The following is a 16,147-nucleotide window of genomic DNA, read 5'->3' on the forward strand; positions in this document are numbered from 1 at the left end:
GGCGCCCCCGGCACACACAGTGGATAACAGTGTGTGGCCTTCTCGGCAATGACCCCGGACATAAATAATGCCCGGCAGGCTTTGAGGCTGGACTTGAAAGATGCTGATGGGTTTCAGTTGAGAGGAACCACGTTGGCCACAAACTGCTCTCGTCCATTTAATGGGATCCTGGACGCCGACCCCTCTGCTGTTGGAGGGAGGGATAGGGGGCGCTTTCCTTCAGAAGGAAGGCGGGGCCTCCTGCCTCCACGACGCTTTTTCTTCCTGTCATTTCCTATCACGGGTGCTGGGGGCTCTGTCGGGGCGACCTCTGGGTGCCAACATGGGATCGGGGCCGTGGACTCGGGGGCCCTTCTCTGAGGATGCCTCTGCCGGCACGTGGAGAAGGCCTGCACGCTCCTCATGCCTCAGGGTGTGGTCGGGGGCAGAGGCCTCCCCACACCCTGGGAGCTGGTCAGAAACTCAGTCCCGTTCCCACCCCACACCTGCTGCATCAGAGCCGCATTCTGACAGGACCTCGGGGGATTTCTGTGCATATGCTGGGCCCTGACACCATGGCTAGACCCATCCCAGACCATCTACCCTGCTCTGCCCCCAACTAGGACCGCACCTCCCTCACCCACTGCTCGTACCCCTGCGTGAGCCACCCACTCCTGGGGCCACTACTCCAGTGCACAGTCTCAGCTGCTATGCCGGTGAATGGTGTCTCCAAAAAAGAGACGCCCGTGTCCTAACCCCCCATATCTGTGACTGAATGGGATCCTGTTTGGAAAGAGGGTCTTTGCAGAGGTAACCCAGTCAAGAGGAAGTCATACTGGATTAGGGTGGGTCCTCAATGCCAGGACCAGAGACCTTATAAGAAGGTCACACAGAGGCCCTATGAAGACAGGGGCAGAGACTGAAGTGTTGCAGCCACAGCCAAGGGAGGCCTGGAGCCCCAGAAGCTGGAAGAGGGAGGAAGGAGCCTCCCCTGGAGCCTTGGGAGGGAGTGGGGCCCTGCCCACACCTCGACCACAGACTCTGGCCTCCTGAACTGGGAGAGAATAAATGTGCATTGTTTTAAGCCCCCCAGTTTGTTTTGGCCGTCCCAGGAGAATAACCATTGGGTGTCCCTAAGAACCGGCCCCCCACTGTGCCCCGAGCCAGGCGGGTCTTCCGCATCAACAAGGATGTCTTTACCTCAACAGACCCCCTGACTCAAGGAAAAGGCAAGCACGGAGGGGCCCTGTCCACACAGGGCTCACAGCCCACCCTGCTCAGGAGTCGCACAGCACAGCATGCCCGCTGGCCCCTCAGGGAGCAAAGTCAGGTCACGTCTGTGCTGCGGGTGACCTCCACGGGACTGCCTGGACACCGCCAGGGGAGACTGGGCTCAGGGGGGCTGCCATCGCACCCAGGAGGCCTTGTTTATCTGTCTCGGTTCTTGTCCCCCCATTCCCGCCTTTCGTGGAGGCAAGGGCCACATGCTGACCTGACAAGCTCAGGGGAGGCCTGCATGGCGGTCTTGCAAACTCCGAGACCTACAGTAACCACAGAGGATGATCTGAAATGAAACTTTCACCTAGGCCGGTATCTTCACTGACAAGGTCAACCTTTACCTTACCTGAGCCTATCTGTCTTTTTGCATCTATAATAACATACCCTGGGCACCAGGACAGATACCACAAATTCCTTCATTGTTATGTTAATTGTTTCTGCCCCCACCTAAGTATGCGTTTATCATTTTACTTTTGATCCAACCCCAGGGGGTCCCCCCCCTCCCGCCACTCTCCCCTCTGCCTGGCTTTACTTTCTCCCGCCTCTCCAGTCTATCACCAATGGATTTCATGTAACCCACCTACATCCCTTCCTTTGATTGCAATGTATAAATACAGATGTAACCGGCCATTCTCCGGAGCACTATGTCAATTCCTTGAGGTTCTGCTTCCCAGAATATGTCGACAGTTTGGCTCCAATAAACTCACAAAAATTCTTTACAGGTTTGAATGTTTTTTTACATTAACACTTTAAAGCAGAGCCTCTCAATATTAGCCACCAGGGACATTTAGCAATGTCTGGGGACATTCTGGGTTGCGTGACTTGGGGGTGCTACCAGCCAGAGAGAGCCAGAGATGCTGCTAAATATGAGATGCCAGCAGTGCCGAGGGTGAGAAACCTGCTCAATGCAACGGTCCCTTCTCTTTGGGTGTCACTGAGTATTTGAGGACCCAATGGATTCCATGGAATTTTCTCCCCGGAAAAGTGCACATAAGCACCAAATTTTGCTTCAAATTGGGTACGACTGCCTATCTGGGGTCTTTCAGAGGCGATTGTATTTCCCAAACCACAAAGCCTCTTAGTCCTTGTAATCGGAGCGCACCAGGGGACTGATTTGTGAACAAGGGCGTCTCTCCCCCTGAAACCAACAACAGCGGCTGTCTGCTAATCGCCCTGGCAGGGACGCGAACACACCTCATGAGCTGCCTGAGCCCAAGCGGCCTTTGAATAGATTCTGGTCCCGCCTGTCTCGGGAGAGCAAGTGAGAGCACCAGATGAAGGCTTTTCCCAGCCATCTTGGGCCTGATGGTCTCAGGTGAGAGCTGCACATGACAGCGGCCCTGGTAAAGCGTGGTTCGCTGTGGAGAGACTCTACGGGGAGACGGTCCACACTCAACGTCAGCTGCTTGGAAAACTTGAATCGTCTATATACCACCATAGCATTTTCATTTTAAAATGGCCCAGTTGGTGGCCGAAAGGCCTCTTTTGGCCACCGAGCCAAATTATCAATGGCATTTTTTGGGCCCCTTATTGGGAAAACTAGATCTTTTACTGGTGACAGTAACCAGCGTCTTTATGTTTGCTTGTCACAAAGTTATTGAAAAAGATATGGCTCTTTTCTCTCCTCCTTCGCGGGCACTGCTGTTCCCACTTCCCAGGAACAGTAATATCTGATGAAATATTATTAGCATTCAGTACGAATTTGTCACGTGCCAGACTCGGAGTTAAGCACTTTGCATTTTACTCACGATAGCCCAGTGATATAAACACTCCATTTGGCACGTGGGGAAACGGAGGCCTAAGCCGTTGAACAAAGGACAGGTAGAGGGTCTGGGAGCGGGCCAGGGTCCGTGTGAATCACCAGACCTCGTGGGCCCTTTCAAGCGTGAGATTTCATAGTAGTAGTGAGGAAAGAATGGCAGCGACAGCAAACCCCTGGGTATACTATACAGACTAGCACACACCGCTCTGAGCCCAAGATCCCGGCTCCAGCGAGAGGAGTGTTTGTTCCTCCAGTTAGAAAGCAACATGTTGAAGTCAGCTCTGCATAGTAGCAGTATTGTCTCCACAAACGGCTGTAGGGCTGGCCGGGCAGAACAATGCAAAACGTCATCAAAAACGACTGCTCTCTTTGAGTGGCCCCAGCTCAGGTCTAAGACAAAGTGAGCCACAAAACTCGGAAGGGCCAGCGCACACCTGTCTGCAGCTGCTGCCCAATGTCAGGGACAGAGGCGCTCTGCCACCGTGTCAGGACCAAATCCCATATCGTCAAAGCACTCTGAGGCCCCTCACACACCCTTGCAATTCCAACATCCCTGCAGCGGAAGTCACCCACACCCGAAGGCAGCCCCCACCTCCGAAGGTGAACATGACCCAGAGGGATGCTCCATGCCAAACACACAAACCCACGACTGGTCAGGGTAGAAAGAGGTCAGTGGAAACAGACGTCACACCACGAGCTCCCCAGCTGAATCCCAAAATCATCCTTATCACTGGACCAAAAGCACTCGCTACTGATTATGGTTCTCATCCATGAAATAGCAAATCGATACCAACTTTTATCTTGAACACTCACAAGGTGGCTGTTAGCTACCTCGGTTAACCTGCTCATGCATGACTTGTTCTGTTCGCAGTGTGCTGTGCAGACTTCTGCTGGTTCTCCATTAACCCGTGCAGGGACAACTCTTTGGGCTAGGGGCCGGTCCTCAGTGTTCACAGAAGGCAGGCGCCGTGCACAGAGAGGTTAAGGGGTCGACGGGGGAGCACCAGCAAACCAAGGGCTGCTAAGGGCCCTCTGCCCACACTGCTGTGCCTCTTGCCACCAGGGCAGCCCTGCTTGCTAGGTGAGCTCACTGTTTGCTCTCCACCAAATCGTTCCCTTAGAACGGTTCTCTCGCAGGCTTTGCCGGGGAGCGGGGCTCCAGAAAAGTGTTCGCGTTGCGGGATTTCAGAGCACCAGGCCCTCAGGGCTCAGTCAGGCTGACCTCCCAATTTGGAGAAGCTGAGCCTCTGAGAAGGGCCAAGGCCAACCACCAGGAAGACTCACTCCCAGGAGAGCTCCATCCTCCGTCCCTTGACTGGGGCACATCTTCCAGGGAAGGAACTGACCAGAGCAGGAAAGGCCTCCACCCCAAAGGTCACTGCTAGAAGGTCAGTCCTACCCCAGAGCAGACGTGGCCTGGAGGGGGGTGGTTTGGGACTCCCCGAAGCCTATTGGAAGCAATGTCTACCCAACCTTAACAAGAGTGGAGTTCTCATCCACCTTCCCTAAGAACAGGTTTAAAGCTAAGAGGACAGACACGTCCCCACCACCTTCTGAAGAAAGAACTGCAAGCCTCGCCCACCGACACCCCGCCCACCCCACCCTGTTCGCCCAACACGCCAAGAAGAAGAGGGATAGTTACCTCCATGTCGCGCTCCAGCTCCAGACCCGCCTCCAGGAGGTTCCCCTCGTACTCCTCCCTGCGGAACCGCTTGTCATCCTCATAGAAGTCTATCGGGGGCTCCTGCTCGCCCTTGCCCCCCTGACTGCCCTTCCCGGGCAGGGGCTGGTCCTGCCGGATGCTGCGGGTGCCCAGCGCGGCGTCGTTCTGCAGGACCCTCCTGGCCAGCGTCCTGCTGCCCGAGCCCCGCTTGTGATGGTACACCAAGACGTAGTCCACCTTGCGTTTGCCATCGCGGAAGTACAGGCCATACTTGCACTTGGCGTCAGGGTTCACAGACAGCGAGTTCAGCAGCTGCAGAGGAAGAGGAGGGAAACCCACTCACGGCTGGGTTGTCGGGGGTGGGCCCTCAGAGGGAGCGCGTTTCAAACCGAACCACATCATTCACTCGCTCCCTCAGCCATCAGTCACTCAACAATCACCAAAAGCAGGCAGGGGCTATGTCCCATTGACCGCGGCCGCCTTCATGCCGCTGACATGAAGGAGACACTCTCTGCTAAGGAAGGACACGTGAAGACGCCAAGCAGGCCACCGGTCCTCGGAAGGCCTCCTGGTTCCAGGAGCCCGAGCGGGCTGGCCCAGAGGGACCAGATGGTTTGCCAAAGGTGACCAGGGTCGACCCCAAGAAGTGCTCTTCACACAGGATCGCAGGCAGAGCAGAGGCCAGGGCCTGTGAGGGCTCCTGAGGTCACTGCCCAGCCTTGACCCCATGTGCACACCCAGGGTGCTCCATCCCTCCACAGTAGCGGGGACTCTGCCACTCTTTTTCAGCATGGAGTGGGGAAGGGGCCATGAGGGCCAGTGGCCGAGCACCAGGCCCTGCAGTTAGCCAGACCTGGGTCTACGTCTGGGTGGGGGCCCTCTCCATCTACCCGCTCTGGACCTCAGTGTCCGTCTCTGTAAAATGGGAGGATAAGGTAAGCTGTCCACTGGCGGTCAGGAGGGTTATCTGAGTTACAGAACGCCTGTGCTGGGCCCACTCTCCCTCTAAGTCCCAGGACAGGCGCCAGGGGATGTCCTGTCACCCTGCCTTCGATCCTGGTGCCAATGGCAGAGGCTCATTCTCCTCAATATCTCAGGAATGTCAGAGAAGTGCAGAGTCATAGTGAGCTGGCGGTAAATGTGGTGTCTCTTCTCCTGGCGGAGTGGACAGCAAAGCCAGACCCGAGGGCTGACTGGGAAGCCAGCGGCCGGCGCTCAGGGAATGAACTGCTGCCGGGCAGGGCAAGAACTTGGGACGAGGTGAGACCACAGTGGACACCCTGCCTGCTGCCAGCATCCTGGGCACTCCAGATGCTCAGCATTTGTACAAGGTGCTTATCCCTGTGTTCCAAATGGGGAACTGTCCTCTTCAGAGCTGAGCCAGGCTTGGCCTTCCATCCTCGTGTCCTGCCCACACCACCATCCCCAGCTTCCTGTGCCCCTGCCCTCCACCCCCGGGGGCCTACACTGGAGTCAGGACATCCTCATCCCTTTTCACGTGCTGTGCTCCGTACCTGCACACCCTCCCCTTCTCCATGCTTTGTAATTCTACCTAGCTTCCAGGGTATGGGATGAATCCCTGTCCTCCATGATCTGGGGGTCCCTGACCACTCCAGCCTGTGCAGGTCTCATGTTCGGGACTGCCTTGGAACCTTCCACTTAGGAGCTCTTAACTCACAGGGGCCTCTAAGGTGGGTGGCAGGATCCCTAAGGCCAGGCCAGGAACTGCCCCAATACACCTCCATTCATAACCTGCTACACACAGGGTGGGCTTGGCACCTTCGGTGGGCCCCAAGAGTGCCCCTGGCTGGCTGGAATAACCGCTACTACTGACCAAAGTGGACAAACGAACCCTTAGAGAGTGGGAAGGAAATTCAGAGGGACCCATCAAACCAGAGAGCAGGGAAATAAACCTAGGGACAGCCCCCAACTCCCCAGGTTCAACACTGGACGACAACTCTGTCCGCTGAGGCCTGATCGAGGACCCACGAGGCCTGGCAGTCTGGGGAGCACAGAAACATCCCCACACATCTCGAACCACGTGGGGAGTGGCAGCACAGAGGCCTGATCCAGTGGGCGCCCTCCTGTCTGAGGGCAAAGGTCAGCTCTGCCACTACAGCTGCCTCATCCCAGGCACACAGCCTCATCTCTTTGTCCTCTGGGTCCTTCTTTGTAAAATGAGGGCTGGGGGATAACAAGACCTCTCTCGTCTGACGTGACTGTCCTCAAAGGGTCGTAGCAAGGATTAAATGTGTTAATATCTATATAAAGCGTCCTCCCAGAATCTACAACGGAAGTTTGCTCTAATTGGGAAGTGAGACACAGCACCAAGCACTAGGAGAGGACAGGGGAAAACAATCTCATGGTCAAAGTGGACCACAAGTGGAAGATGGTGGCAATGCCAAACCTAGATTTAAAAAAGTTATGAAAGAGAGCTGGATGCACTGCCAGGACATGCAGGAGGCAGCACCAAGCACTGGTGTGCGAGTCCCGGATCCTGCCCCCAGACCTGGCCCTGTCACTGATTTGTGCCCCTGGACAGTTGCTTTGTTTGTTCGCGTCTTGGCTTAACGTTATAAAATGGGATGATCCTACCTGAGTAGGGGGTGAGGGGTGAGCAACCTTTAAACAGAAAGTGTGGGCTCTTTTTCTACTGCACTCAACGTGGGCTGGGAGACCCTCAGGGTCTGGAGAGCAGCTCTGAGCTGAGGAGGTGGCCACACTGTGAGGGCCACAGAAGCTGACATGGTGGCCACGTGACTCTACGGGGCCCTTCCGTGGAGGAGTGGAGCGGGTGCTTTGTTGTGGAGGACAGGACAAAAAGGCAGACTGAACTTGCACTGGGAGGATGTGCGTATACTGTATGCATAACCTCCCATTTCAGGGGCTCCAGGACGTTCCCTTATCCTTAAGGAAGAGGCGGGCGACTCCACAGGGAAACGTGGTTGAATGGGTGGTTGTGGAATGAACGCATGCATGCATGAACGAAAGACAGAGGCTTGGGTTGTGCACACCATTACTGGTGGGGGCGCCAGGATGAAGGATACAGAAGCTGAGACCCAACTTATTCATGACACCCCTCGGCACTGAGCCTCAGTGTTCTCATCGGTGAGATGGGGACAAAGCATCTCGACAGAGGTCGCAGGATTCTTGTTAGGGCAAAGTATGATTGATGGGAGGTTTGAAAGTATTTTGAAGATCAATCCCTGGAATATTTGAGGGGAAGTGCTCCTGGAATGAGCTTCCCCAAGGAAGGTAGAAGAACTATGGAAGAGAAATGACTCCCTGAGGGTCCACAGAAAGATGTCAGGGGACAAAGGCCCTGTCCCAACTAGTGAGAGGGCAGTCCACATGCGGGCTACACCTGCCTCTTCAAAGTCCCTCCCCAAACCCCGAGGAAAGGGCAGAAGAGGGGACTGCAGCCCCGTGTCCACACCTGGGACGCTCCTGGGGCCCCATGAGATGCGTTCATTTATTTGGCTTCGGACCTGGAGTTGGCACTCCAGGAGCTGAATTACACGTTCGTGTGAAATAGCCAAAGTCTCAGTGACCAAAGTCTCAATGACCATTCCAGGGGAATCTCCCACATTCCCTTTTTTTTCTTTTCTTTTTCTTAACATGGGGAAAATGAAATCATTGACCTGCCAAATTTCTTTTGGTTTTCAATTTCCGATCCAAGGGGACCATCACTCTGAAACGTCATTTTATTCCAAAATTTAAAAAAAACCTGAATCACCAGCACGCTACATCAATTTCTGCTGATCAGGCAGATTCTGTAATCTATAAACAGATCGCCTCCACGTGCAGATAAGCAGGGAAGCACAGTGCTTGTCTCTCGGGCAGGCAGGTTCCAGCGTCAGGCGCCTCTGGGGTGTCTGGGCTTGTTGGGCACGTAGATGGGGCCACTGACAGCCACCAGAGTGAGGGAAGGAAGTGGAAACACTCACAGATTAACACCGAGAACAGCTCATGAAATAAACAGCACCCAACGTGGCCTCTAACTTTTGAATCATTCCTTACATCTCTTTGTATAGACTCAACAAAGTGACTTTTACCCTTGAATCTGGGAATGAGAGAGGGGAGGCACAAAGTCATGGGCGGGGAATGGCAGTCTGCATGGGACCGGCTTATGCTGATGGCTGATTGAAATTATGGCCACACCGCATATGTGGGGGGCACGTCTGGGAACCAGATAGCAGCCCACACCCTCTGGCCTTTGCATGCATAGGGCCGCTGTCACTGGGTGACTCAAGATAACCACTGAGCAACCATGATTGGCTTCAGCTGTGCCAAGGATGCCCTAGGACAGTGGTCGGCAAATTGCGGCTCGCAAGCAGCGGTTTGCCACTCTGTTGACTAATGAGTTTGCTGACCATTGCCCTACGAGGTTCTCCTGCCACGCTGCCCCCAGCTCCCAGACAGGCCCCCGGCTCCCAGAGCTGCTGCCTCCAGCCCTTCTGCGGCCACCTCTCCTACAGCCATCGCCCGACTCACAGGGGTCAGGCCCTCAATACCCTGCAAAGTAAGAGTCAATAGCAGGGGTGGGCAAACTTTTTGACTCGAGGGCCACAATGGGTTCTTAAACTGGACCGGAGGGCCGGAACAAAAGCATGGATGGAGTGTTTGTGTGTGTGAACTAATATAAATTCAAAGTAAAGGAGTGGAGGGGAGAGCAAGAGAACCGGATAGAACAGCCGGATCCGGCCCGCGGGCCGTAGTTTGCCCATGGCTGGTCAATAGTCTCACCCGGGTTTGTCTGCGGGTTTCCAGACTGCGAAGACCTTGAAGGAAGGGCCAAGCTGCCCCTCTGCAGACTTTGTGACCCTCACTAAGATTTGAGGGAGACAGTTTTTGGATCCAGATAATCAAGGGGGGACAGGGGGGACTCACTGAAGTAAGACTCCAGAGCCAGGGGCCATTGGAGGTTAAGGCTCCATTTCTTATTTCAAATCGAACCGGGTCTACCTCTGGACTGTCCATTTCTCTCCATGTCCTCAAATGCCACCATTACCTCATGGCTCCTAACTGGTGTCGCGTTCCCACCTCTGGGTCTTCTAGTTCTCTGTCTGACACCCCCCGCTATCCGCCTCCCGCCCCCCTTTACAGGTATAAGGAGCTCCTTCTCCAGAATGCCCATTCCTCAGACCACCTGCTTTTCTGTCTTGGCCCTTCCTAGCTCTCTCCTCTGAGCTGCTGGGTGACCAGGAACAGCTCATCAGATCCCTCTTGGCCTCTGTTTCCCCATCCGTAGCAACAGCTCCTACCCCATATGGTTGTTGAGAGAGTTAAATGAGCTGCTAGGCAGCGCCTGGCCCAGTGCTACGGACGTGTCCGTTGCCACTGTCCTGGGTAACGTTCCATCACTGCTCCTCAAGTCCCAGATAGGCGAGGCTTCCCTATGGGGGTGCCCAGGACCCAGCACGGCCTGGCACACAGCAGGCACACAGCGTTTGTTGAAATGATGACCCTGAAGCTCTCAAGGCCAGTGGTATTATCACAGGCAGACCCCTCTCCATCAACTCTGTTCCCGTGCTGCCTGCCTGCCCCTCCCGGCAAGCCCAGCTGCAGAGGAGCCGTGAAAGGACTGCCAGGAGCTCAACTGTGACCCCAGGGGCTGCAAGGCCTCCCAGTCTCTGCCCCCCAGGGGCCCCACATGGCAGGCACCTCCCTAATGCCCGTCTCCAGACCTGAGGCTAGAGGCAGGCCAGGGCGATCCTCAGCTTGGTCAAGGCAAAGCCACCTCCCTCCCTGGGGGGGGGGGGGGGGGCCGGGCCCTGGGGGGAAGGGGAGTCTGCTCTGTGAAGAGTGAGCAGCCACAGGGCTCCCCCAGCTGAGGGCATCCATGTCAGACCTTCCCTCCTTAGGCAAACTTTGTTCTAACCTTAAGCCAAACCCCTCATGGGCAAAATCTCTCCTCCAGGGATCCCTGTGACTGACGGGTCTGGATTGGAGAGGGTAGTGGGGGCAGCGGGGACCCCATAGAGGTCCCCAACCACGCGGCTGGCTCAGCGCTGGCCCATGCCTCGGGGCTACCACAGCATTGGGCGCGGGTGCGGTGCGAACAGGGTGGAAAGAAGTCCCAAAGACTAGAGCCCGCCCGCTGCCCGCGGCGTTGGGAGTTCCCGTTCCGGGCCGCGCGCCCTGGGAACTCCGCGCACCAGGGGCAGGTGAGGGAGACGCTGGCGGGTCGAAGGCCAAAGGGGCGAAGCTGCCGCCAGAGTGGCGGTGCTGTGGGGCCTGGAGGCTGCCACCCTCCTCCAGCTAGGTGGCTCCCCCACCCCCGCCCTGGCTGCCCCAACCAACACCAATAGGAAGGGAAAGTCCCACCCAGGGCCCCAGTTTGGGCTCCGGGTCCCGGCCCGGGGCAAAAGAGACGCAGAGCCGCGCCTGAGCGAGGGGCGCCGCGTTGCGCGGGCGGGGGTGGGGGCTCCCCGCTCTGGATCCGCAGATCGCAGACCGTGTGCCAGCAGCCACGCCCCACGTGCACGGGTGGGCGTCCCGCACGCACCCGAGCCCCGCGAGGCTCGGCGCTCCCCGTGCTGCCTTCCCCTGGCGCGGCGCAGGTGCGCGGCCCTCCCGCCGGTCGCGCCGGCCCGCACTCACCGTGCCCTCGGACTGCAGGTAGCTGGCGTCCTCGATGGCGCAGATGTTGATGATGTGGACGCTGCGGTCCTCGGCTGGGAGCGTCGAGTACTTCTCATTGACCCTCATCTCAGCTGCCAGTGCGCCGGCACCGCCTGGCGGCGCGCCCTCCCCGTCCACGGCCCCGGCGGCCTCTGAAAGCGGACACGGCAGCGTTCGCGGCGGGCGCGCTCGCTCGAAGGGGGACGGGCCTCCCGCTCCGCCCGCCACCCTCGGTGCCAGCAGCTCCGCGCCCCGTGCGCCCACCCGGCCGCGCCCGCCCCACCCTTGCTGCCTTTTCCTTAAAGAAAGATATAAGCGCTCCACGCCGCTCAGGGCAGGGGCGGCGGCCGCTGGTCAGATTTTCCGTAGAAACTTAAACACAGGAAGAAAGTATTGCGTTCCTGCGGCCCCTCCAAGTTTTATTTTTATCCGGAGAAAGTGCCCCTTGGATTTTTTTGAGGGTGGCCAAGGTTTCATATTTGGGAGGAAACTCCCGGCGCCCCCACCTTAAATGAAAGTCTCCAAAAGTCGCACTTCTGTGTCGGGTGGCCTTGCAGGAGAGAGACGCTTCTGAGAGTGAAGTCAGGAATGTGCTCTCTGCCTCTTCCCCCTCCACCCGCTGGCGGACTCCTGCTGTCACTCAGTTTCACCTCCTCCGGGGAGCCTCCCCTGCTTTCTGCAGGCCCGCCCTCCCCAGGCCCTGGCTCCGTGCATATCTCCCCCAGGGTAAACACCTCTCCGGAATCCCCCTACTGTTACCCGCAGCTCCCATTTATGGAATGCTTAGTATTCTGCGATCAGGCACAAGCAGAGGCCCTCCTACAGCCCATCTCGTCTAATGCCCACAGCCTGGTCCTCATTTTGCAGAAGGGGATGGGGGGCTTGAAGGCCAAGGAAGGGGGGTGGAATTCATGCCTAGTAGTCTACACTCCTTGCATGACTCTCTACTGACTCCTGAGGGGGGCGGGGGGAAGGGGGACAGTGACTTTGATTGTTCTCCTCCCAGGACCCGCAGGCGCCTGGCACACAGTAGGTGCTCCTCGGAACAGCTTTTTAATCCTCTACACTTGCACGTCTCCAGGGGTAGCCACACCCAGGTTTAGTTCCCAGGGGCCACACTGGCAACCCTGCCCAGGGAGAACTGTCTCCCTTCCTCTGCCTCTCTACATCCTGTCAGATCTCCAACGTATGCGCCAATGCCACCTCCTTTAGGAAGCTGTCCTGGATTGCCCCTTGCGCAAGCACAGACCCAAGAACCTGTACCTCAACTACAGCACGTCCTTTCTTTACTCCATTTCACTTTACAAGGGTTCATACAGTTGACACTCAATTGCTTGATGAATGGCCACGGAGGAACATTTAGGGCCTACAGAAGGGGTTATAAAGCTGCCCTCCAAGGTCATTATGTCAATAGCATGCCACGGTTCCAAGGGTGGATTCTGGAATCGGACAGGATGGGGTGGGGGAAATGGGGTGGGTCTGGTTCCAGGGTTGGCAATTTCCAGCTTGATGGCCTTGGGTGAGCCTCCTTCACCCCCCAGAGGCTCTGTCTTCTCCTGTGAGCCTCCCGGGTATGCAAAGCTTCAGCTCAGTGCCAGGCGCTGGGGGAGGCTGGGTGTTGGTCGGCATTGTCACCACCTCCCCTTCCCACCTATCCCTCTCAGTTAGGCTCAAGTTTGTGAGCTTCTTGAACTTGGAGAGGTGCAGGGAGGGAGGTTATTTTGCCCTTGGGCTGGCCTTGCCAACGGGTGCTAAGTGGCCCTAAAGGACCCTTTGTCTGCACCTTGGACAGGGATAACAGGTTTGGAGAAGTGCATTAGGCTGGCCAAGTCCCCGCAGGAAACAGCCCTCCACGGTTTCTGCCTTGCCAGGGAGACCTCACTCCTAAAAGTTCACGTTTTTAAAAGCTGGGAAGAATAATGCACACACACACACACACACACACACACACACACACACACGGTTATGTAACTTAGTTCTCTTATCCTTGTTAGTAAACAACCAAGATTGTGTAACCCTAATGTCATCTTTCTAAATTTATTTTCAAGTACAAAGGGTCCTGCAGAAATCTACGAGGTGTAATCTGTGAAAAAGAGTAAATTTGTGATTCCTCAATTCTGGGGACATTGGGCATTCCCAGAGTTTGGGAAATGATACTTGACTTCTGACCCGAGAGGATGCTGAGCCCTCTTGGGGGCTGCAGAATGGGGGACAATCTCTTAGGCACCACAGCTCCCTACTTCCTCCGGGCACAGTGCCCCCTATGGCCCTCTTGTGCCTGTGACGTATGCCTTAGCTCCATGTCTGCTTGCTGCGGAGCGTCCTTTCTTGGCCACATCCCTGTAGATGTCCTGGCTCTGCTCCCCTCCCCAGTCTTCACAGGTGGACAGTGTGAAAATACTTCCGCACGCTGTGGGGAGAGGCAGGGCCTCTGTGCAGAGCTGGTGAGTGGACGGCCAGCAAGGACGTCAGTGGCCTGGGGGTTCTTGGATCACGGGATGTCAAGGACCAACAAAAAGTAAAAATATGGAGGGCAATGGGGTTCTCTATGTTGAGACATCTCCCGAGTTAGAGAACTTTAAAGGGCCCTTCCCCTGGCGGTGATTTTGGCTGTCTCAGTGGGCCATCTCCTTGGGATTCTGTCTCTACTCTGGGTTGCTAATTGCTTACAAACAGGCCCTCTAGATAAACTGTTGCGTTTCCTGCTTTTTGACTCAGTGGTTCTCAGGATTAAAAACCCAAGGGACAGATTTCACCAGCAGGGCTAATTCCCGGCTCAGGAATTAGTAAAAAGCGGTCTCATTAGCCCACACGGTACATTTGATGACGGGAAGTTCTAGGCGTCACAGCTCAGTCTGGTCTGTCACCCTGTTGCCCTTTCGTGCCACCCACCATCAGGTGGTTATGTCTTTGCTGACATAAAAAACAACAACCCCAAAAAACCACTTTTGTTGATTTCAGAGCAAAGAAGGGAGAGGGAGAGAGATAGAAACATCAATGATGAGAGAGAATCATTGATCGGCTGCCTCCTGCACGCCCCCTTCTAGGGATCAAACCCACAACCCGCGCATGTGCCCTTGACCGGAATCGAACCCGAGATCCTCCAGTCTGCAGGCCGACACTCTATCCGCCGAGCCAAACGAGCCAGGGCATTTTGCTGACATTTTAATACCAGGAGTCCAGGCACAAAGTGACAAGGGACATAGGAGAAGGCTGAGTGGGCATCAGGGGAGGTAATGGCTCAGAAGGGCACCCTTCCAGCAGTGTTTTATTTCCACATCAGTGTCACCTCCTTGGCTGCCCACGAGAAAAGGCACCTTGCTCTCCACCTAGCAGCGTACGTCTGAGTCTGAGCACTCACCGTCTGCAACTTAGTGAAAAGGTGACTGCAAAGCTCTGCAAAGCAGGGCAGCCCAGGCCCTCTGACTCACCGGGCAGTGGTGGTCAGGGGTTCTTGCACGGGGCTCTCTCTCTTCTAAAATGGTGATGGAGGGGGGGCGGGGGGTTTCTCCACCTCGGCACCGTGGACCTGTGGGCAACACCTCCCTCTCCCAGTGTGACAACCCCAAATGTCTCCATAATTGTTACTTGTCCCCTGGGGGCCATAGCTCCCATCTGCAGTCTCAGGGAAGATTTTTTTTTTTGGGGGGGGCTGATCTTAACACCCCACATTTCTCAGATGAGAACATGGAGGCCTGGAGAGGTGGTTTACATCACAGCCCAGAGGCAGGGCGCATTCCACGAATTCAACCCTCGCTCTCACCTCTCACCGAGGGAATGAGAGAGCTCTGAGGTGGCAGGTGTGGTTTCTTCCCACAAAATACACAGTCACCCCTGGGGCTGCCCCCCAGCTGGCTGGCTGGCGAGGGGCTGGTGCTGGGCAGCGGAGGCTGCTCTCCTGGGTCCTAGCCACCCCTGCCCAGGGCAGCTGCCCACTGCAGGTCTCTGTCCTCAGAGGTGCTAAATAAATGCCGTTGACTCACAGACAGACAGCGGGTGGGGAAGGAGCATGGAAGAAGTGAGCAGCTCATGACTCAGGGCTATTGTGAGCGCCAACGGCCACCCGGCCACCCATCCCACTCCCCGCTGGCTCTGTGCCCCTTTAGAGTCTCCGGTGGGGGGGTCGCCAAACAGGTAGAGGACCCAAGGCCCTAAAAGGGACTTGGGGTGTAATTATCCCGGGAAAGACGTGCCTGGGGAAGTTATAACGGAGAGATGGTGGGCGGGAGACGGGACCACTGTCATTTCCTTCCCTCCATGAGGTCAGAATCCCCAGCAGAGGCCTGCGTGCTGCAGCTGGCTGGGCAGACTCCGCGGGCATGGAAACCGCCGGCCCCACATTCTGGAGTGTGGCCAAAGCATGTAGCTCTGTCTGGGGGATTCCCTGCCACCCCACCCCTGAATCCATGGCTGTTGTTTCCATCCCAGGGTTCTCAGAGGCCTGCCTTCTGAGAACAATTCCTAAGAACTCTAAATACATGCCCGGGTGGGTCAGAGCCTGGCCAGCTCAGACCCGCTGCCTCCTCCCGGAAGCCTTTCTGGTCCAGCTCACTCGCATTACTCATGTCAGTTCCGCTGGCCCTGCTCCCGGCTCCGTCCGGACGCTCCGGCACGTTTCTGCCCCATCACTTCACGTTTGCTGCGTTATTCCACGCTCTTCACTCCTCGTCCTCCTGCCACACCACAGATGCCCTGTGTGCGCTCACTTATTTAACAGGCAGTGGTACTGTGCCCACTGCGGTCAGGCCAGCATCGTGCTAAGCTCTCTGCAAATCCTACCTCGTTCTTAGGTTCTTAGGGTGATCACCACTGTCTGCAAGTGGCTTCCCACAGATGTCCCA

At 56.4% G+C, this 16,147-nt stretch overlaps 1 protein-coding gene across 2 annotated transcripts in view; it reads right to left on the reverse strand.

The window, feature by feature from the left end:
- The window catches only part of ANO1 (anoctamin 1), a 128,715-nt gene that overhangs the window by 60,407 nt on the left and 52,161 nt on the right, over window positions 1-16,147 (reverse strand). For both annotated transcript variants that reach the window (XM_080687730.1, XM_080687729.1), the window contains exons 2-3: window positions 11,286-11,458; window positions 4,662-4,994 (exon numbers count right to left, since the gene is read on the reverse strand). In XM_080687730.1, coding sequence (XP_080543856.1) covers window positions 4,662-4,994; window positions 11,286-11,458 — 506 coding nt within the window. The remainder of the gene's footprint in view (window positions 1-4,661; window positions 4,995-11,285; window positions 11,459-16,147) is intronic.

Source organism: Plecotus auritus (genome assembly GCF_963455305.1).
Source record: "Plecotus auritus genome assembly, chromosome: 9".
In the NCBI taxonomy this organism is placed as follows: Eukaryota; Metazoa; Chordata; class Mammalia; order Chiroptera; family Vespertilionidae; genus Plecotus; species Plecotus auritus.